The 21,601-nt window shown below is 44.2% G+C and overlaps 2 protein-coding genes across 5 annotated transcripts; one reads left to right on the forward strand and one right to left on the reverse strand.

Moving 5' to 3' along the window:
- Nucleotides 1–284: 284 nt before the first annotated feature.
- On the forward strand, nt 285–3,376 carry tril (TLR4 interactor with leucine-rich repeats). The gene has a single exon (XM_030082277.1). It carries the CDS (start codon nt 455–457, stop codon nt 2,930–2,932), a length of 2,478 nt encoding a protein of 825 aa, XP_029938137.1. The 5' UTR covers nt 285–454; the 3' UTR covers nt 2,933–3,376.
- Nucleotides 3,377–4,803: 1,427 nt separating this feature from the next.
- Nucleotides 4,804–20,691, reverse strand: LOC115380966 (cyclic AMP-responsive element-binding protein 5-like). Of its 4 annotated transcripts, none has more exons than XM_030082302.1 (10): nt 20,625–20,691; nt 18,048–18,114; nt 17,743–17,836; nt 15,774–15,880; nt 14,551–14,813; nt 11,299–11,425; nt 6,455–6,829; nt 6,078–6,350; nt 5,888–5,996; nt 4,804–5,029 (listed from the first exon to the last, which is right to left on the reverse strand). In XM_030082302.1, the coding sequence occupies exons 2-10, from the start codon at nt 18,099–18,101 to the stop codon at nt 4,893–4,895; spliced, it is 1,539 nt and encodes a 512-aa protein (XP_029938162.1). In that variant the 5' UTR covers nt 18,102–18,114; nt 20,625–20,691; the 3' UTR covers nt 4,804–4,892. The 4 variants fall into 4 exon arrangements, with proteins under 4 accessions (XP_029938162.1, XP_029938163.1, XP_029938164.1 ...); XM_030082303.1 differs by lacking the exon at nt 20,625–20,691 and adding an exon at nt 20,539–20,612; XM_030082304.1 differs by lacking the exon at nt 20,625–20,691 and having other exon boundaries at nt 17,964–18,084.
- Nucleotides 20,692–21,601: the final 910 nt, after the last annotated feature.

The following is a 21,601-nucleotide window of genomic DNA, read 5'->3' on the forward strand; positions in this document are numbered from 1 at the left end:
CGCGCGTGTGTTTGATTACCTGCGCGTACGCGCAGAATTCTGGATCTCGTGCGTCGGGAGCTGCTGCGCACATCTGGTTGTGGCAGGGTCGCAGGGTTGCGTGGGAGGGACTACTTCAGAGCGTGCGTGCGTGCGTGCGTGAGTGGGATCGCGCGCGCCTGCGTGCACGATCACACTCAGCGCCTGAACTCTGTAATTTGCAGCAGATGACCACTTGTGTGGATGTGGGCTTTACCGGGGAGGCGAGCGTTCCTCCAGAGCGCGGTGGACAGATTAACCCGCTCCGTGGAGGATGCCGCTCCGAGATGAAGCCGCGCGCCTGATCGCAGATCGCAGAACTTTCCCGAGAAACGAGTGAATTATGGAAGGATCAATCTCCGGCGTGACGCGGGAGCGCGGCGCCTGCACCTGAGGTACACGAAGCGACGCGCGCTGCGCCGGCCGCGCCGTGGGAATGGATACCAGCAATTTCCTGCTGGGAATATGCATCTTCCTCTTGCCGCTCAGTGGGTTTGCGTCTCCCTCAACGCCGGTGGACTTTTGTCCCGGGCGCTGCGAATGCCAGCACCCACAGCACCTCCTGTGCACCAACCGCGGGTTGCGCACAGTGCCGAAGCCCGGGGCGCGCGTTCCCGAGGACGTGCTCATCCTCAGCCTGGGGGGCAACTTCATCTCTAACATCTCAGCCTTCGACTTCGCACGGTACAGCAATCTCCTCAGATTAAATTTGCAGTTCAACCAAATAGGAGTCATTCATCCAAAAGCGTTTGAGAAGCTCTCAAAGTTGGAGGAGTTGTATTTGGGACATAATCTTTTAACAAGGATACCTGCAGGAACACTGCAGCCTTTGAAGAAATTGACAATTCTGTATGGAAATAACAATGGCATAAAGAAAATTACACCTGGGCTCTTCTCCAACTTGGATAATCTTGTTAAATTGCGTCTGGATGGTAATGAAATAGAAGTTCTGCAGGATTCGGTTTTCAGAAGTTTGACCAATTTACATTATCTTCATCTGGAATCGAACCAACTGCAGCACATCCACAGAAACACTTTTTCTAAACTAACCAACCTGCGCTTTTTAGATCTGTCCCAGAACAAGCAGTCAGCTGTGCGCAATGTGGTCACTTTCTCCCAACTCAAAGCTCTGACGACTCTGCTGCTCTCCGAGAATGAAATCCAGTACATCGGAAGCCACGTCTTCCAAAATCTGAAAAAGCTGTCCAAGCTTTCGCTGAGCAACAACAAAATCTCCCGTCTGGACAGCAGCGCTCTGAAGGGGCTGTCAAGTCTCAGAGAGCTTCTGATTGATGGCAACGAGCTGGAGGAAATCCCCGCTGGTCTCCTGGACCCTCTGGAGCGCATCGAGAAGCTGGACTTCAGCCACAACCAGATTTCCAACGTGGACTCTTTGGCCTTTTCTAGACTCAAACATCTAAAGGTCCTAAAGTTAAAGAATAACTTTCTCACCAGTCTGTCCGGTGACATTTTTGCGCTCAACAACGTGCTTTACGACTTGGATCTCCATGGCAATAACTGGACGTGCGACTGTCGCCTGGAGGAGCTGAAGAGATGGATGACTGCTGCACATTCTCAGGGCAAGTTGTTGACTGTATTCTTGCAATGTCATTACCCAGCAACTCTGAGGGGGAAATATTTGGACTATGTGAACAGCTCCCAGCTGCAGCCCTTTGGGAACTGGACTCACTTGTGTAGGAGTAGAGCTGGGCCTGAGGAAAGCAGGGGAGGGGGGGTGCTAGTAAAGGTAGAGGGCAAAGTGAGGGGAGAGGGGGGGGAAACAGCACATAGTGAAGACGGTCAACAAGAGAAAGAAGAGAGAAAGGTGGATGAAGTAGTCACAACTGAAGGGAACACGAACGGATTAGTGACAAGGAACGAGGGAGCAAGAAAGAAAACAAAAGGAAAGGAAGCGGTGGGAATCCAAGGAGACCAAGGGGGAGCAGAGGTGGCAGGGTCTTCTTCATTTTTTGGCAGAGTAAAACCACCAAAGGAGTCATCCAGTCAAAGGTCACGACCTGTTCCAAAGGCAGCTGGGAAACGCACTAAGGGGAGACGAAGGCCAAATGTTTTTTCCAAAACTGACCCGTCGGCCACCTCCGCACCAAGCAACGCAACGGACATCCGGCTAACCACCGCTCACCCGGCGCAGACAGCGGAAAAGTTTGAGCTTCTCAGGTCGGCCCAGAAAGACCCTCTTCCGGTCGTAACCGATCCTTGTGAGTTCAACCGTCATTTCATCACTAATGTGTCGGTGGACCAGGTGACGTCCGCCACTGCCACGGTTTACTGGACAACCAGGGATCACAGTCGCTACACACCTGGACCCGGGCCGGGCTTTGACGAAGTTCACTACCGGGTTCTGTTTGACAGGTTCGGCACTCCGGACCGCTTTCCTCGCTACGTGTACGCAGGTGGCGCGTCTCGATCCGTGGTCCTGCGGGAGCTCAGCTCGGACGTGACGTACATGGTGTGTGTGGAGGGAGTGGTCGGAGGATCCGTGTGCCAGGTCGCACCCCGGGACCACTGCGTGGGTCTGGTTACTCACCCCGGTGGGGTCAGCCCCGGAGTCACCCTGACCTCTGACCTCCAGGTCGTGACAGTGGCGACGCTGGCGGGGAACGCCGTGCTGCTGCTGGTCGTCGGCGGCGTCTGGCTGGGGAGGAGCGTGAGGAGGAGGCTGCAGAGGAGGAAGTCGGCCGTGCACGTGCGGCACATGTACTCCACCAGACGCCCGTTTCGTCCCGCCGTGCCCACGGCCTCCGTGTCCGCCGACTTCACCACCTACCAGAGCAGTCGACCGGCACGACTCGCGCCGCTGGAGGAAGGGGACCTCATAGAGTTCCCCTGCGATCGCTTCCTGGACAGCAGCACCGCTCGGAGAGACAACGACATGCAGAGATTCTCTGACTAGAACTGCACTAGACTCAAAACAAAACACTGTAAAATAGAAAACATGTGATTTTTGTTTCTTTGCTTTAGCTTTTAGAATGCCACATCATCTCAGTAGCCATGGTGCAGAGCCATCAGCGTGTCGTAGGTGTGTTTGACGTGTCAACAGTTGCAAATAGTATCATTTTTTAGGATTGAAGTGACCAAAGAACAGTCAGGTTCATTGGGGCCTTTTCAGACAGAAGAGGAAGTCCAATCCCTCTGACTTCCCCTTCCTGCTTTGTGCCTTTCCTCTTTCATTTCCTTGCACCTGTGAGTGTTTCTAAATGTGTGATTTGTTCCAAGTGCAGCTTTGTATGCATGGATGATGTGCCACTGATTTCAACTATGGTGCTAATTTTGAATTAACAGACATCATATTGTCTCATTATTGTACAGTATGTATTGATGGCTGCTGGTTGGCAGATTTTTTTTTATTATTATTGTACCACACATTTATCATGTTTTGTACTTTTATAAAAAAACAAAAACAAAAAAACTTTTCATTACACAAAGAAGTAAAATTCCCAACAATGTGACTTATTTGTCATTTGAGTGTTTATGGACACAACCTGTTTCTTCTAAGTAAGTTAGTTTCTTAGGTGAAGCACAGGAAGAGGCTCAGAGAGGGTGGGACTCAAACAACCCAGTGAACTGTAAAGTCATGATCACAAATGAACGGGCATCAGATACATGGATCATATACAGATTATATTATAGCCTGCTAGTATTGTAGTTCAAGTAGAACCCCGCTTGTGCAGGTTCTATCATTAAAAAGAGGATTCACAAATACATTCTGGGATTTACATTAATGCATTTTGTCTTCACACACACTAGTAGAGAATCAGAATGTCAAGATGTCAGACATTAAAAGTCATTTCATTGGCTTCTCAGTGTTTTGCACCACAGCAATGTTTGTTCCAGCTTTCTCCAGAACTCATTTCTTAAGTGTGTGACATTCCCCTTTAATGATATGAATCACTTCATGTTTAAAGCTTCGGAATGCCATTTTATATGTACAGATGATTGTATCCGCTTCTTCAAGAACAGGTCAGGTTTCCAGTTATAATGGCCGGCAGCCACTAACAAAACCGGTCACTAGGTGGCAGACTAGACCACAGTGTAAGTACAGGATTATGCTGAGGACCGTGATATGATTTCTTAAAGCGACCAGTTTCCTCCACCTTCAGAACCAAGTAACAGATTCAACGCCATGGAAACATACAGAAAGGTACCAGAATAAGTGGCTTTATTTAAGCGATATATTTCCAGCGATTGTCAGCATTTTTATAGTACAAAAGTGTTATTTAAATGTGAATTAATTGAAACTGACAGACATTTTATAGTTATCTTGACACTCAAGATACTTTTTTAAAAAATATTTCAAAACTGTTCATTTTAACAATGAACAGTGATGTTTAAAAGGTTTTCCAACACAGCTGTCAATTTTTACTTTTATCTATAATAGACTTGAAATTTTAAATCTTAAAAATAGACATTCCTGCTGCAGATTGATTTCTCCAAAAAGCTACTGTAAAGTTTTACAACAAGCTGCCTGTGCTTCAAAGAAAAGGTGCATCTGCTCATTTAGAAATACAATGTCGAGGCTTTATTTTTCCAAACTAGTGCAAGATAGAGAGCAAACCATCTACTATCCCCATGATGTGTTCAAGGTGAAGCCAGTAGGTTCGGTTGCAGACAAAAGTTTGACTGATGTAAACAGAAACAGGCATTTTCAGTGTGTCGAAGATTCAGTTGTGTCACCCTCACCTTTCTTTAAACAAAGCTTTCAGATGAGGTTATTTTTCTCTTTTAAACCAAAAAGAGACAACAGCATCTCTCAGGGTGTGTTTCTGATTCTCTCTCCAACCAGGGAATCTATGTGTTTGCAGTGGATTCTGATTTTCCCTGTCCTGCTCAGTATTTCATCTATAAACCGAAGGCTATTGTCCTGGGTGGGGGTCATGCTCTGTGTCGCCTGCAGCTGCTGAGGAAGTGGAGATGCTGTTGTGTTGGACAGTCTGCAGATGAGAGCCAGGGTCTGCAGGGGTGGGACTTCCTCCTGGGCTAACCCCTGCAGCTGGACACAGAGACAGCTGTCAATCAGTGTCTGCCAGGTGTGTTCATGAGGTTGTGTTTGCCAGCAGTTGCTTCATTTCTAAACTTGTTCTTTGTAACAGGTAAATGAAAACTCATTACAGTTCAGATTAAATGAAAATATCTCTTTTATTTTAACAAATGAATACTGTACATACAGGTAAAAAGACAACAATAGAAATATACCAATACAACACATGCCAATGTTGCATCCCTTTTTGTTCTCTGAAGTTTAAAATGCATCTGCTTTCATTTCAGCCACAAGGTGCAGTATTTCATTGACGTACTTTCATTAAAGGCCAGTTCCATCTGCAGCTCATCATCAACTTCAGCCTGCTTGGGGAGCAATATGGGCATGGTCTACTTCTTGTTTCCTGCTGGATTTGTGCAAGGCAAAATAGCCAATGCAAGAAGCATTGCATTCCATTGCATTCTAAATACCATCAACCTGTGGTTCATCAAAATAGTGTGGCAGAAGATGGGGTAAACTATTCCTTTAAACGGAGACTTAAGAGTGCAGTACTTTCCCCTCGTTGGCTCTCGTTGTGAGTAAAAGTGCATTGCTAATATTTGGAGGCTGCGACATTAAAAGCAGAGTTCATCTCTTACGTGCCGTTTAGCTCTGTAAGATGCGCTCCCAGGTCCCTGTTTGTGGCGAAGAGTGCTTTGTCATAGCAAGTAAACCTGTGATCGTAGGATATTCCCTGACGTGCACGTATAAGGTATAACGTGTGTGAATTATACCCAGAACGGTGGAGGATGATGATGGTGAATGCCAGACATCTGGAAAAGCAGGTGAGATTTCAGAACTGGGGTGCAGAGTCTCGGGGGTTTTACTCACTGGGGTACCCCTGCGCTTCTCTCTGCCGAGTGGTGACAGGACAGTCCTTGTGAGTGAGGAGAATCTGTTTCAGCTGCCCCACCTCTGACCTTAAAGAAGTCACCTCGTTCTGAGAACACAGAGAAACGCTCAGCATCCGTGATGCACACACACTGTGCAGTGGTGTGTGTGAGTGTAGAGTGAATCCCACCTGTAGCTGCAGATTTGTGTGCGTCAGCTCCTCGGCTTTCTTCTCCAGCGATGACACCCACAGCTTCCTCTTCTGCCGGCAGCGGGTGGCCGCCGCCCGGTTGCGCTCCAGAAACTTCTGCCGCCGTTCGTCGGGGTCCTGCTCCGCTGTCCTTCTGCGACGATTGCCCCCTATTGCCCCCACTCCTCCACCACCGCAGCTCGCCCCCGCCTGCACTGCATGCTGGGAGTGGGGTGGTTGGGATGGGTGCATTTGTTGTGCGACTGGAGACAACTGCACACACAAGAAGACACATTTTTAAATCAAAATGTTTGTTTCTGAATACACTGATTAAAAAAATAAAATAAATCAAGTTATCCTCTGCAGAGGGATTTCACCTGTGATGGAGCAGACAGTGGAGGTGCAGGTGATGACCCCTGGTGCAAATGTGCGGGTGGAGACTGGTGAGCGTGCGGGACATTCCCCGACTGGTGAAGCTGGTGGTTGTTGGGACTTCCCAGGTGCGGTGGTGGAGGAGCTTGGCATCGCTGGTGGTAGGTGAGGGGTGGAGCCGGAAGCTGTGCATGGTGAGGGTGGCTGTGATGGTGGTGGGGGTGGTGGTGATGTGGTTGCTGCTGTAAGGGTGGTGGTGGTGCCTGGTGCCGCTGCGACATCATCTCCATCATGTGACCCATTGGTGTTACGGGGTTGTTGATGTTGATCATCCCTGGGTGGTGCTGCTGGTAGTGGTGGCCCATCGTCTGCTTGGATCTCTGGGTGGAGACAGAAATGATAAAGTAAGAGAGGGGCTTTGTCTATTGGGCATAGCGCATGTTGTTGGATCGTGGGGGGATACTCCAGCAGCCTGATCAACCACATGCAGGCAGAGAGAGAACATGGAAGCTCTGCACAGAAAGGCGAGCAATCCCAGAATCAAACAGGAGATACATCTACGAGAGTACCAACCACTATAACACGGTGCGGAACCACTTTTCAGTATCATCGAAATATTGTAAAATCTCTGACTGAATGGTTAAATAAGCTACAGGAATCATCTTTGACTTTTACCACATTACAGCCTTGATCAGACACAAATGACAGTAACATTATTGAAATAATATAGATTTTTTTTTTCTGTGAGATTATTTAGTTGGATTGTTTCGAACTCACAAGGACAAAACTGTTAGTGTCATGTCTTTAAAAAATAAACCCAGTGGCCATTAGAGCTTCAGTGACTGACTCTCATGAAGACTTGTGAATTTCACCACCATCTATAAATCACATTGCTGCTGTGTGGGATTTCACAGACAATCAACTTCAACTCCCCAGAGAGCTCGAGGTCAAGTGATGCTGATAAAAGTTACATATTTCAGATAGTTTAGTTTCCCGGTGACATCCAGCCATGTGCTCTCTGTACTTCACGCTATTTCTTGAACAGTACTATTGTTTTCCTGTCTGCTCAGTCCCTCCGTATTATTTCTTTGCTAATGTAGTAGAAGTGTCAGTCTGTCATAATTGGCAATCATTTATCACACACATATTTAGTGGGTGTGCCCTATACTGGATACAGAAACACAGTCTAAGTTCATGCGGATCATCCCTGTCAGTTCAGGTCAAACACCTCGGAACAGTTATTCTCTACACACCCCTCAGGATGTACCAAAGATCACAGTGGGGCCCGAGGTTTAGCCTGCTTTAAGGTTGTCAAAGTTAAACCAATGCCATCTCAAATAAAACCATTAAAAGATAATTTCTTGAAACTGGAGCAGGCCTAGGAAATGTCTTTAGTCTGAATAGTCTTACTTTTACGTATGAAAGCAGGATTGTATTTGGCCATACAGATGATTGGAGAATCGGTCTACAGCCATTTATTTGTGGAAGTCTGGGAACCTCCAGAGACAGAGGTTTGGGAATTATTTCCCAATGTGGCAAAATTTAGAATGTTCAACAAACTGAATGTGAAATGTGTGACTTTCCTCCATTGTTACCATAACTCCTCGCCACTCACATCCACCAAGACAACTGTTGATAAGAGGGATACTGTGTTCCAATAAATGCTGCCGTCTGCAGCTTGATACCTTCACACTTTATCATTCCCATGTATCATCTGACTAAACAGACTGTATGAGCTAAATTAAACCTCATCTCACCTTTCTCCCACACTCAGCAGAGGAAAGAGAGAGAGGGAGAGGTCATGTTTGGAGCATGACATCACCCCCCACCTCCTCCTCCCTGGCAATTTTGCTATCTACCCCTGTTACACAATATTTCTTTAAGAGAAGAAGTTGATTTTTTTTCCCCCCCTTCTCTTCCTCGCTCTAGACCATTCAGCTCTGAAAAAAGAGGGAGCGCATTTAGCCTGTGCCAAGGATGAGGTCACTGAGCTGTCTGTGCCAGCTTTACCAGCCCGGCTGCCAGTCAAACACACACACGCACACACACACACACATTGAACAGGATGGGACACGAGTATTTCAGTTCTGTTTACTACATAGAAACACCCTGACACTGAGGCTGGCGATTACATCATGGGTCTCCTTGGCCTGGATGACACACCACTTTGATATTTCTGTCTTGAGGGATCAGTGAATGAAGACACAAAACTGTACATGAAACACTGATCCACTTGTTAAATGTTTACTTTTCCACTTGAGCTGAGTGCGGCGTTACTGTACGACAGAGGCATGTTAATACCCCCACCACGGCTTTAAAGAAGCAGAGCCCCGCTTTACACCTCGGACAGGCAAATGAAAAGCCTTTAAAAATTCCAGATTCCAAACGGGAAGATGTTTCTCTTTGCCTGAATGAGCGTGTGTCTGTCAATCTGATTTTTAGAGCGCTGACATTCGAGACACTTGATCACTCGGCCAACACACTCGCAGAGGATTGTTAATGAGCTAACTCAAGGTTTCAGGGTTAGGGTTGGGTAAGGGTTGACGTTAGTAGTGATGGTTAATGTGAGAGTGTAGAGAATGCATTATGTCACCCAGTATCCTCACAAAGATAGAAGTACGAGTGTGTGTGCGAGAGAGAGAGAGAGAAAGAGAGAGAGAGAGAGAGAGAGAGAGAGAGAGAGAGAGAGAGAGAGTGTGTAAGAAGAAGAGAGGTTGAGATTTGAACCTGGGACCTGAGTGGCTGTGCAATCTGAAACCACTTTTCATTTGCCACTCTATATACAAGCTCCGCTACAAGAAGTCATAACCTATATGTGTGTGTGAGAAAGGGAGCGCAAAGAGAGAGAGAGAGAGCGTGTGAGTGGACGCGGCGCGATTTCACAGTTTTCGCTTCGGAGCTGCTTTTGATAGCACCCATATGTTTAACTATTCATGCTACATGCGCCTGGAAAGAGAAAATGCAAAATTCAAGAGTTCGGAGATTCAGAGCATGTTGACACAAGGCAAATAAAAACAACCAAGAAAGCCAGGGAGAGCCTGGAGATCGTGACTTCCTGTGGTCGTGTGTGTGTGTGTGTGTGTGTGTGTGTGTGTGTGTGTGTGTGTGTGTGTGTGTGTGTGTGTGTGTGTGTGTGTGTGTGTGTGTGTGTGTGTGTGTGTGTTGGAGTTACACTCTGCTTCTTGTCTGTCTTGATCAGAAAGGAATAAGCCAAAGGCACAAGGTGAGGCAGGGTGTGTTTTCAATGTTACACAACTAATATGTCAACTTGCCAGAACTAGCAGCATTATTTAAAAGTAATATTCTTGGTAGGATTGGTAGGAAGTCTTTTACTTTATAATTAAAGAATGAAGTGTAGTGTCACAATACTTTATTGGTCTGTGGGGGAACATAGTGTGTCTTTCAAGGTGACAAAAGTAAAAGAAAGCATAACAATAAAGTAATATAATAGAAATAAACTTTCAGGTTCCTCTTGATCCAAGGACCTCTTGGTCCTGCCTTTATCTTTATGGTAAGAGTATTACAATAGATTTTTTTTTTTTTTTTCCATTTCAAAACCAAATGATGGGCTGCTCTTGCTTTGAAACAAAAGTTTCCAAGTTGAAAATATAAATTAAGTCACAACTCCAGAAAATTAAATCACTTTCGTCACTAAATATTGCATTTCTGAAGTTGGAGCCATTTTTGCTTGTCAGCAAATTCTGATTTTCTTCATCATGTCTCGCCGTTTTCCTCATTTCAGGAAGCACCAGCTGACAGGCTGTTATTCACATTCCATTGCCTCTGAATCCTTTGGGTTGCAGGATGTTGAAACCTATTCCAGCCAATAAGGGGTGAATGTAGGATACACCTGGAATAAACCACCAGCCCATCATAAGGTAAACTCAGAAACACACACACACACAGTTCACTCAGCTTAGAGTCACTTATTAGCTTCAAATTTCTGGACTTTGGGAAGAAAGCCATGCATGCACAGGGCCAATATTCTAACAATAACTCTATGTTTTAATGACTAAACTAAACTAAAGTAAACTAAAGTAAACTGAAATAAACTAAACTAAACTAAACTAAATGTTCTTTATAAATTGCCTCATGTTTGGGGAAAACCACTACTATTTTCTAGAGAGGAGTCAAATAAAAAAAAAACCTGTTAATGAGTCAGCTTCAGGTCTTGGTGAGTGAATCTTATTGGAGAAAGTGGGCTGTTTCTCTTAAAGCACTTCCTACTTCTAGTTTCACATTTACTGTATCAAAAAAGGCTGCTTCTATTACAAAATCAACTAAAAACTCACACATTTATAACCTAAGATACATTAACTATAAACAATAACTAATGATGCATTTCAAATTAAAGAAAAGAACAATGGGATTGATATCAGTTTTAAAGAAAGCACCTGTGTGGGGAAATGTGTGCAAACTCATATTGATTCACACAGGTGAAGTTTAACGTACGAATTCTACTGATCTGATCCACAGCAGTCCTCAACATGGAGCAGGAAGTGTTGTGTACTGGAGTTGGCACACCCATTACACAAGACATCTGCTTCCCTAGCTGAAGAATAAAAATATTGACACAAAAAATAACTCTGCTTGTGACAAAAAGAAAGCATTAGCACGTATGTACATGAAAACGCAACTTTAAAGAGTTCCTCACAAGGTCAGGTCCATCTGGAGTTTGACACTTTTCATTAATTCATCCCTCGAGAGTGAAGTGACTTTTTCTGTCAACCATGAATATTTCCAACCTTGACCACTTTGGCCATTATACCTGCGTCCATAAATCATGATGCATGCGTGTCTGAACGCGTGTGAGCCTGAAGCGTGGCGAAGGCCGGCCCCCCTCACTTACAGTCATGTGCTGAGCAGATGCCCCTTGCATGGCGGGGTCTGGCAGGGTGCCAGGTAGGGAGGCTGGCAGGGGCTGTCTGTGTCTGTTCCGCATGTGGAGGAGGCAGGACAGCGGCCCGGGAACCGGCCTGTGGTCAGCCAGACAGAAAGACAAAGACGGACAAAAAGAGGGTCACGAGCTGAGATTTCAATCATCCGGTTCAAACATTTACAACAGGGTGTTGACCGCAGGTGGAGGAGAGATGACGGTACAGGAGAAATCTGTGTGATGGATTACTTAAACAGTAGGTTTTACAGGTTTTCAGACATAAATGGCTTATGAGGGTTGTCATGCGCGTCAACATTTTAAATATAGACAGGAAAAAGGTCACAGCCGACACTGAAATCCAATATAAGAGTTTGAGCTGTAAAAATATTGCTCAGATAATTTTAGAGAAGTAAACAGAGTAGTGCTTCTTTCTGTTAAATGGATGTACTCGCTGGAATTATGTGCATGGTTTTGAAAAGCCATTAAAAAAATCTACAATTCACAGAATCTGACTGGATTCCACTCAGACTTCATAAATTCTATTGGATCGAGGATCTACAGAGGAAAATAGTCCCATAAAAGGTGTTCACAAAAAGGTGCCATGTTTATTGAGAGAAGATTAGGCTGTAGAACCAGACTGTGGCGCTCGACTTGTTAAATAACAGTAGCACCCAATTTAAATTCCTCCAAGCTCCACTGTTTTGGGACGGAGGGAGAAATCTCAAGAAGGCCGTGTCACAACACTGGCGTTCCTGCCTGACCCCCGCCGACACGGCCGCAAGTGAAGGAGAGACGCTTCCACTGGATGAGATTCACTCTCAAAATGTTATGAAAGCGGCGTAAACACGAGGTTTGAGGAGAAGTAACAACAGATAAACAAAAAGATGTGGAAATAAAGTGACAGCCTGCGAGGGAGGAGACCGGCTCAGGGATCACAGCAGGGGGGGATGCAGAGACCCGGGGTGCCATGTGCTGACCTAACCACCCTGGCTCGCCGCCAGTCGGACGGCGTGGGCCTGTGCTGAGGTCACTAGCCATGATGTCATCAGCGAACGGTCGGAGGGGGGGGGGGGGGCATGCGGCCCGCTACAGCGTACAACGAAACACACACAAAACCAAAACAGCGTTCCCTAACGTAACCACAACAGTTGGAACGGGCCAACAGCCAGATGCTCGGAGACCGGGTCGCTATGGAAACCGGTGGTAAACACCATGGAAAACAGTCAGACACTGGATCCGTGGTTCATTTAGTAACACTTAGTGGGTTTGAACTGACTAACACGGTGTCTAGATTTCGACTGGCATTGATTTATTGTGCTATAATCGACTGTCAGCTCTCCCTCCACCGTCCTGTCACGTCCTGTCTGGCCTGGACAGATGTTCGGAGCTTATTATGTCACGGACTTACTTCTGGTGCTTTGACTCATATAATCAAGTGCAGAGATGTAACAGAGGCTTTGTTTATCCACAGTATCTGTTGCAGGGAGGAGTAACTCATCCGTCACTTGATAGTTGGGAAGAAGGATTTTATATTTGTAAAACTTAGATAAGTCGATTATGAATGTTTCTATTTTTGCTTTTGACAAAAACCTGCCAAAAAATCTTAAAAAAACAGAGAGGGAACAATCCTTTTTGGGATTTCTATGAGGCATTCATGTAAGTTGTGGTCGCAGAACAGAAAAATCAAAGGGAATCTCTGCACAGAAATACCTCAGAATCCAGCTTGAACCACACAAACAAAAATCTATCTGTTCAGATTCACTCAGCTCTTCTTAGGCGGTGGGGTTTGCGGTGGTTTAATTGTATCTGTGGGTCAATCAGTAAATCTTAGGTACCAAGAGAGAATGAAAACACTGAAATAGTCTCTTTTTGAAATGTGTGTGCTTTTGACTGGTCTTTGTTTTTATGTTATTCTTTAATACTTTCTAAGAGTGTTTTAACTATTCAGAAAAAAAACATTAAAAAAAGAAATGTTAAAGGGTTGATACAAAAAATTTCAAGCTAATGTGCTAAAATACGCACACATAACATACAACTGAAATGTCAATCGATATTAATGATGTAAACAATACATACAATTCTACAATGAAATTTGGAGAGAAAACTAAAAAACTAAAGCAAAAATCCACTGAAAAGATTATAGTCATTAAATTGATTCAAATATCTGAACTTGATTAATTTCACTTATTTTTTTCTTTTTAACAAAATGTATTTAGAGGCAGTGAAAATATGAGAAAAACATGGGACTAAGAACATAAGATATAAGCAGTTTCTTTGTTGAATTAACTGTTTTAAAAAAAATAAATTTTAAAACATTTTAAAGAAGAACTTTGGTGTTTTTTTCTCTTTGTTTTTTAGAAATAATTTATAATATATTTACAGTTAGTTGCAAAAAATACATGTTAGTTGTAAATTTGTTTAACATTTTAAGATTAAGGATACTTTATCAATATTATATAATGTTAGCTAATGTTATCATTGTTTGTACAAATGTTTTTCATTTTTTTTTAAAATTGACGTAATAATTGCGTTGGGCATTAATCATTGACAATCGAATTGAAAGGATGAACTCCAAACGGTCCATCACAGGGCCAGAGAAAACACTCCCGCTCTGGGGGAGCATCCAGAGAGATCCTGGATTGAACCGTGGATATTTTGGTCCTGCGGTGAGCGTGCTACCCACCACACCGCTCTGGGTACACACAGAATGACGGATCCTGTTGAGTGAGGGTCTACCGAGTTTCACAAACTCATGGTGGAACTATCAGGAGAAGGAGCGGGAGCAGCTGGTGGGAGCTCGTGGGATGAAAGACAGGAACTCCTCTAATCTGTCTGCTGAACGCGCGATAACCAGGGAGCCATAGAAGCTGTCCAGGCCCTGAGAGACTCCCGTCTGAGTCTTCACAGACACAACAGAGACAGCAGTCGGGTCCCGTGGTGGGTAAAGTGAGTGGGCTTGAGTGGTGGTTATGCGGCGGTTGCTTGTTTCTTTTGATTTGATCCCTCTGTGAATTACCATTTCATTTTTTCCCCCTTCTTCCTCTCAGTTCATTATCATACTGATGAATTATGCAGAGAAATGCCAACAGTATGAGGTATAACACATCCAGAGGAAAGATGAGCGAAAACGAAAAAAAAAAAAAAAAGAATAAGAACATGAAAATGTTGAAAGAACGGACTGATTAGGTGAGATATCGGTGTGTGGGTTACACTACATGTACTCACCCTGAGTGTGTGAGGGCAGAGGGAGCCTGAGTGATGACTGATCCGGGCTGGGAGGAGGACAGCGCTTGCTGGGCGGCCAGGCTGCAGCTTGGGGCCATCATGGGGCCGTGGGTCTGCGGATGACGCAAGGCATGGGTGTGCGGATGGTGCAGGGAGGGCTGCGGCTGCGGGTGCTGAGGCTGAGGCTGAGGCTGAGGCTGGTGCTGGAGCTGGAGCTGGGCTTTGAGCTGGTTCATGCACGATGACCCATTATGAGAAAGCGTCTGTGGGGGGAGACGTGAGAGTAACAAACAGCTGGGACCACTTTGAACTTGCGAGGCAGTAACTTTGCTTTATAGGGACGCATGTGTGTGTGTGTATGCGTGTGTGTGTGTGTGTGTGTGTGTGGCTGTGTGTGTATGTGTTTAGGTGTTTGATGACTGGCTGTTTAATTTACAGGCCTGAATGTGATCGCCTGGTGTGTCTTTCCTGCAGCAGGTCAGATATCTGCAGCTGTCTAATTGGGGCCGGCTGCTTTCATCTGCCTCACAAACAAGTGTCACTCAGAACACAAACCTGACAGACCTCACCGGAAAACCTCAGCTCTCAGACACAAATCTGCATTGTATCGCATTTACACGTGTCTACTCCTAAAAAGTACTTGTATTCGAGTATTTATTTTGGTAACGGCTTCTTGTTTTGAATCATCTCACAAATGTCTGTTCCGGCTTCTCCTTCAGTTCCTAAAACCAGCGTGTTATTGCTTTCACCTCTTTAGATGATGATTCAGATTTGCAGGACAAGAATTTAAGACGTTGATCAAAACAGTTATCCATTCTGAAGCTTCAGAAGTTCAGAAATGTAAAAGTGATTGAGTTAGATCAATATTGAGAAGGAAACATATAGATAAACAAAAAGTTTTTTTAAAAAAACATCTGTTCTAAAGTTATACACCACTGAGTTTTGAACCATTGACACCATATTTAATGATATACACCATGCATTTAACTTAAAAACAGGTTATATTATGTCTGTTTTGAATATGCAAACAATGAATCCATGAAGTCCTTTTCCAAAATAGAGGAATATATAACTGTTCTTCTCAGATATTTTCTTTATTTAGAGGTATTTAAACATATAACACAGGACATATGTATATTTTGGCCTCTGATGCAACAAAATCGATATTCTACAACAAGAAAGAAACAGAAGAAATGTGATTCTGTTCGTTCTAAAACATGTACCTGTTTGTTTTCTTCTTCTTGTGCTTGGAGGAACTCTTCCTCTATCTCCTTAAACAGTCCAACCTCATCACAGTTCTGCAAAAACCTCGTTGGTGTAGGAGTCTGGTCTAAAAGCACAACATTCACACAGATATGGACACAGAGGAGAGGAGATAAGTTAAAAGAATAGCACAAACTCATTGTACTGTTTTCCCACAACCCTCTGCGGCGGCGCTTTCTCAGTCCAGGTAGTGATGCAGAGAGAGGAAACAAGTTTTCTCTCAGCCTTGTTCTGGGTGCCTGATAAACATCAGTCTGCCTCTGGGAGCCGTCTAAACATGTGAGGGGGGTCAAAGGTCAGCCGTGCCTTTTGTTTTGACATGAGATTTCCTGCAGGAGGCGTGACAGGCTGCAGGACCAGGGGGTGCAGAGGAAAGCCTCCTCTGGGCTTAGATCCCATACACATCCAGGCAGACAGCTGTTTCCAGGGTAACAGACATCATGCCAGGGTATTTTGACCGCGACCCCACGCAGCCATTGGACCGCCCTGCTCCAATCAAGACACTTCACTTTGTGAAATCCTGATCATGTGCTGAGCCCTTCAGGTGTCTGTGTTTTTAAAAGATCTTGTCGTGATGTGCATATTCTCAACTTTTTCATTGTTCTGCTCACAAAGCTGCAGAACTTTTGCTTTCAAACTCCAAAGTTCCCTAATTTCATTTGCGTGTTGCACAGAAAACACAATATGAACTCAGGAAAAGCTGCGTACTTCATATAAAAACATCATGTTTTTGCTTTATTATGTACATGCATGCATTGTTTTAATATATGTATATATTCTTATATATGCATTTTTTTCTGTTTAGTGAATTTCAGGTGATATTCCAACTCTGTAAAGCACTTTGGTCAGCCAAGTTTGTTTTTTAAATGTGTTTTATAAATGAACTTTGACTTGACAAATGAATATTGTGAAATTAAAAAAAAAAGCATTCATAAAAGACGTTGCATGCTACACTTCTTATTTTTCGCACCAAAGAAAATCAGAGATGTGAGAATATTTAGAAATATAAATTATCTTGAAAACTATTGCCTCCACAGAACTTTTTCTTGTGGAGTGGATTAGGTCCCAAAAAAATGAGGGAATAACAACAACTTCAAAATTGTTTAAAAGACAGCCAATTGCCAAGTTAAGTTTTTTTATTTACAATTACAATTTATTTATGCGTTTTCTTTACAGCCATGGTGTGGAGTTATGTGTAAGTGATTGTTTTCTTGAAATGCAATTTAAATAAATTCACATTATAACTGAATTGAATCTATTGGAAGAATTTTTAGAAAACTAAAATTGCATTTTTTTTTTTCCTTTTTTATTCTTATTACAATAACCATTAATAATTACAAACTGGATTGATCATTATGTTTGATGCACTTCAGTATATATTGCATTTCCAGTACTTAAATGACACAAAGATCCAAAACTGATGCTCAAAGTCACTGTTCCACTAATTTAATGAACATTTTCAACTTGATTATCTACATTTAAGGGTAAAGATGCTTTCTGTTTACCTCTTCGCACCCTGTCTCCACATTCTGAATCAAAGTGGGTCTTCTGCGATGCTGATTATCTGTGTGTTTGGTCTAATCTGATGGAGTACGTTGTGCAGGCTGCAACGTGAGCGGCTTTATTTCACCGTCCAGACTATCTGAGGGAAGGAAGCCTGTATCCAGGTTATCTGATTTCATACTGAATAACATATCGTCATCATTTTTTCATCAAGCGCTGATCCTGAAAAGGGGTCACCACACACGTGTGCCAGACAGCGGCTGAACTGAGTGACATATAGCAAGTCTAAGTAGTGAGAAAAAAAAAAGAAAAAAGAGAGCCGTGTAGTCATGGGGGGAGATCATAAGGGAAGGCTGCTAATTAAAAGTAAAAGTGTTCACCGAGTGCAAAGGCAGAGGCGGTTGAGGTGATTCCAGCCGGTCTCACCTGTGAAAGCTGTGTCCGTCTTTATGGAGGAGAACTTGAGGGTCATTTCATGCTTGTGTCTGTGGATGATCAGATGCTCCTCTGACTGGAAATGCTGCAGTACACCGGCAGGGTGAGAAAAGCATGAAGAATGCGTGCAGTTCCTTCATTGACTCACCACAACAGTTTGTCTCATGAATTTGAAAAATTAACTTGTAAAAATGAAGATATCCAATGTTTACCTTTCAAGCAATTATTATTGTTATTATGACTACTCTGAGCTCGAGGATACTTTCCATCCTTAAGTACTGAAAGCAGGAACCAACCTGAGAGCAGCCCGGGGCGCCGCACACATAAGGCCTGTCCTGTTTGTCATTCATGTCATACACAAGCCTGCACAAACACAAGAAGGGAGAGCAACATATCAACATCCAGCCTCGTCACACACCGTCTCGCTCCGATCACGGCTCGGATGAGTTCATTCAGAATGCAGCCTGCAGTTCTCCACTTTATCTCTGGATTTACAAAGAGACAGTGCTCTCAGATAAGTCGCGCACTGTGCGACTGTTTATCGGGCCTTTATTGTGGACGCTGCGTGTAATGAGATAGTTGCCACAGATGATGGATGCTTCACCCTGAGACACAACATTGTCTTGAGGAAAATGATCCCTTTGGTGCCAGCGGGAAAGCAACAGTCTTAGTCTATGAGCACATTGCCGTACGCTGCAGGTATTCATTTTCATTAGGACAAATACTGTAATACACACAATCTGTTCCTGCTTTTTTTTCAGCCTTTCATTATTCCTCATTAATGACATGTATAAGCAGCAGAAGAGCATCAAAGTCTTAAAGAAGCCCGATCTGTACTTTTCACCATTATTATGGAGAAAATTACTAAGTGTGGTGTAATTGTATCTGCCTACAATTAGGCTTTCATTAGAGCATCGGAAGATAATACAAATGTGGTGAAAGGATTAATGCTCACCAAGCAATCATTGGATAAAAGTATCAGAGCAAATTCTGCATTGATCACAGTGAGAAACGGGCATGTAGCACTAACCCCCATTTGACCCATTCAGCTAATCTTTAGGGTGTATCAAGCCTCTGATGTGTGTGTGTGTGTGTGTGTGTGTGTGTGTGGGGGGGGGGTAATTATGACTTATTTGAAGTGCTAGCCCTTCATTTTCCTTTGAAAGCCAAGGGGAAACCATTGAACTCCCTGACCTCAGGCATTCCTCTAAGATGTGTGTCTCCAAGCAAGTTTCAGAGAAAGAAAGGCCCACAGGTCAACGGGGTGACCCTTCTCGCCCCGTATGTGCTCGTCACTTGAGAAAAGGAAGTAGACTCGATCGAGAAAGACATTCAGCATCGCAGTATCGTGGGTGGAAGATGACACTTATGAGCAGTATATTCACAGGTACACACTGCCTCTGAAACTTTGAGTTTGCGTGAGCAGGGAGGGCGAGCAGAGTGGGACCTGATGTTATGGGAAAGAGTGAGAACTAAAGAGAGGAGTCAGGAAAGAGAGGGCAAAAGTACATGCTTCCATAAGAAATGGAAAGAGTGGGGGGGGGCAGGGTGATGGAGAGGGGAATGGAAAGGGCAAGTGGCAGAGAGAGAGAGCGAGAGAGAGAGAGAGCGAGAGAGAGAGAGAGAGAAGGACACAATGAATGGAAGAGAGAAGGAATGAGGGTGGGAGCCAGGAGAGGGAGGGCTGTACTTCAGGCTGACTCCTGACAGGTTTGAACCTGCCTCAGCCCCCATTTTCCAACCCCTGGCAAGAAGAGGTGACTTCATAGGTGTGTGTGTGTGTGTGTGTGTGTGTGTGTGTGTGTGTGTGTGTGTGTGTGTGTGTGTGTGTGTGTGTGTGTGTGTGTGTGTGTGTGTGTGTGTGTGTTTGTTACAAAATGAAACCGGTAAGCCGGTGTCCACACATCTCCAATCACATCTGGATAAACAGACAGATATCAACACAGAACATTTATGTCTTATCAGTGAAAAAAACAGAAGGCTTCACACTTTAATGCATCATCGGGGTTCAGGTTACAGCCTGTATGGCCTTTGTGATTGTATCAATACTTGAGATATTTAATAGACTTATTGTTAATTTAATTCCCAGCTGTTTGTTTAATTGTCAGACAGTTTAACCTCTCTGTTTTCCGAGTATAAGATTAGCAGACTCAGCACATTTCCAGCAAAACCTTCTGTCACTCAGTGGTTACATCAATGCGTAATGACGTCACCTCTAATGCACAAATCCAACAACAGACCAGGCAACATGTTGTCATTTTTAAGACGGATTATTGTCTTTGGATCAGATAAGTTATACGTTTTCCCGCCCTCTTTCTCTTTTATTGCTCTACATCGATCAGCACAGGAGCGGGAATGAATGAGATCTTACTCGTCCAACTTTTTATCAGCACTTGTGCTTGTGAACCATTTTCAATATACACCCGCAAGAACTGCGAAATCTCTGTTATACGGAGTTTCTTAAAGTTCTTAGAATATTTCGGATGGATGAATCATGACAGCAGCATCAGATCGCGGAGACATGGAGCTCAGCACAAAATCAAACCATGTTCCAGAAACATGTGTTTCATTTTCTGTCCCTTTTCCGTAAAACAACCTGTCGGAGTCATAAACAAGCCCCGCACAGCTGTATGGAGAGTGCTGTCACACCCCCCTAAATAGACAGGAGCGCTCAGTCCGTCCGCCCGGTGATGAGACTTCACCGGGACACCGAGCCAGAAAAAGTTTCCAGCACCGTTACACACACACAGAAAATACGACAAAAAAAAAGTTAAGACACAAGCTTACAAGTAATTTCGGCACCCTGAACGCGGCGACGGCAAAAGGGAGCCGGGCTGAAAGTTTTGTGAATGAGAGCAAACGCGGAGGCTTACCTACAAGTGTAGCGGGACGAGCGGCGCTCCGCGGAGGAACCACGTTGGACTGGAGCGAGATTACAATACGTTCTATTTACAGAAGCATTACATCACCCCGCCGGTGACGTCACGTGGGATTCCTGAACTTCTAAATCATTGCGGTCCCGTACGGAGGGAGAGGGCTGAGGGGGGCGGGGCTACGGCACCGGCCGGTAGGGGGACGGGACCGGGACTGGACTGGACGGGACGGGACGGGACGGGACGGAGCAGAAAGGCATGGTGATGGTGGATCCGGACTGACAGACGAAACCAAAGCAGACACACACACACACACACACCAGCAGCAACGTGACGAGACACGGGGCAGACGGGGTGGGCGGACGACACCCACTTTTTTTTTTTTTTTCATTGACGGCTCCAAACGGAACGTTCCGGTGGATGTAACGAATTCACTCATCAAAAAAAAAAAAAAAAAAAAAAGTTCCAACCGCAAGTTTCTGCTGTCATATTTATTCGAAAAACGTCCGAGTGGTTAGGGCACTGTTTTTCTCTGAACAGTAAAGTTGCAAAAAAGTTGCTCGGAACTATAAATGCACGTGGGGGAGAGAAAGTAGGTCGCATTTTATTATTTGTCCCACTGATTACATATACGAAAAGTGAACCTTGAAACGGAAATACTGTCATAGGAAGGACTTGTCCCATATGTAGTATTTATAATGAAAGGATATTAGCGGGGTTATCATAATGTCAACAGCAGCAACAACAACAATGGTATATTTTTGCAAGTGGCACTTAGAATATATTAGATTTGTTTGTTTACAAAACCAATACAACATACTACTGGGAATAATCCAGGTAACATTATTATTATTATTATTATTATTATTAGCTTGCAATTTTAATACATAACTATATTATTTCTATCGTACTTCAACTATAACCATTTCAAGAGCTTTATATCAAGAAACATAAACAGCTACCAAAGTACGAATGTA

Source organism: Salarias fasciatus, chromosome 22, assembly GCF_902148845.1.
Source record: "Salarias fasciatus chromosome 22, fSalaFa1.1, whole genome shotgun sequence".
Lineage (NCBI taxonomy): Eukaryota > Metazoa > Chordata > Actinopteri > Blenniiformes > Blenniidae > Salarias > Salarias fasciatus.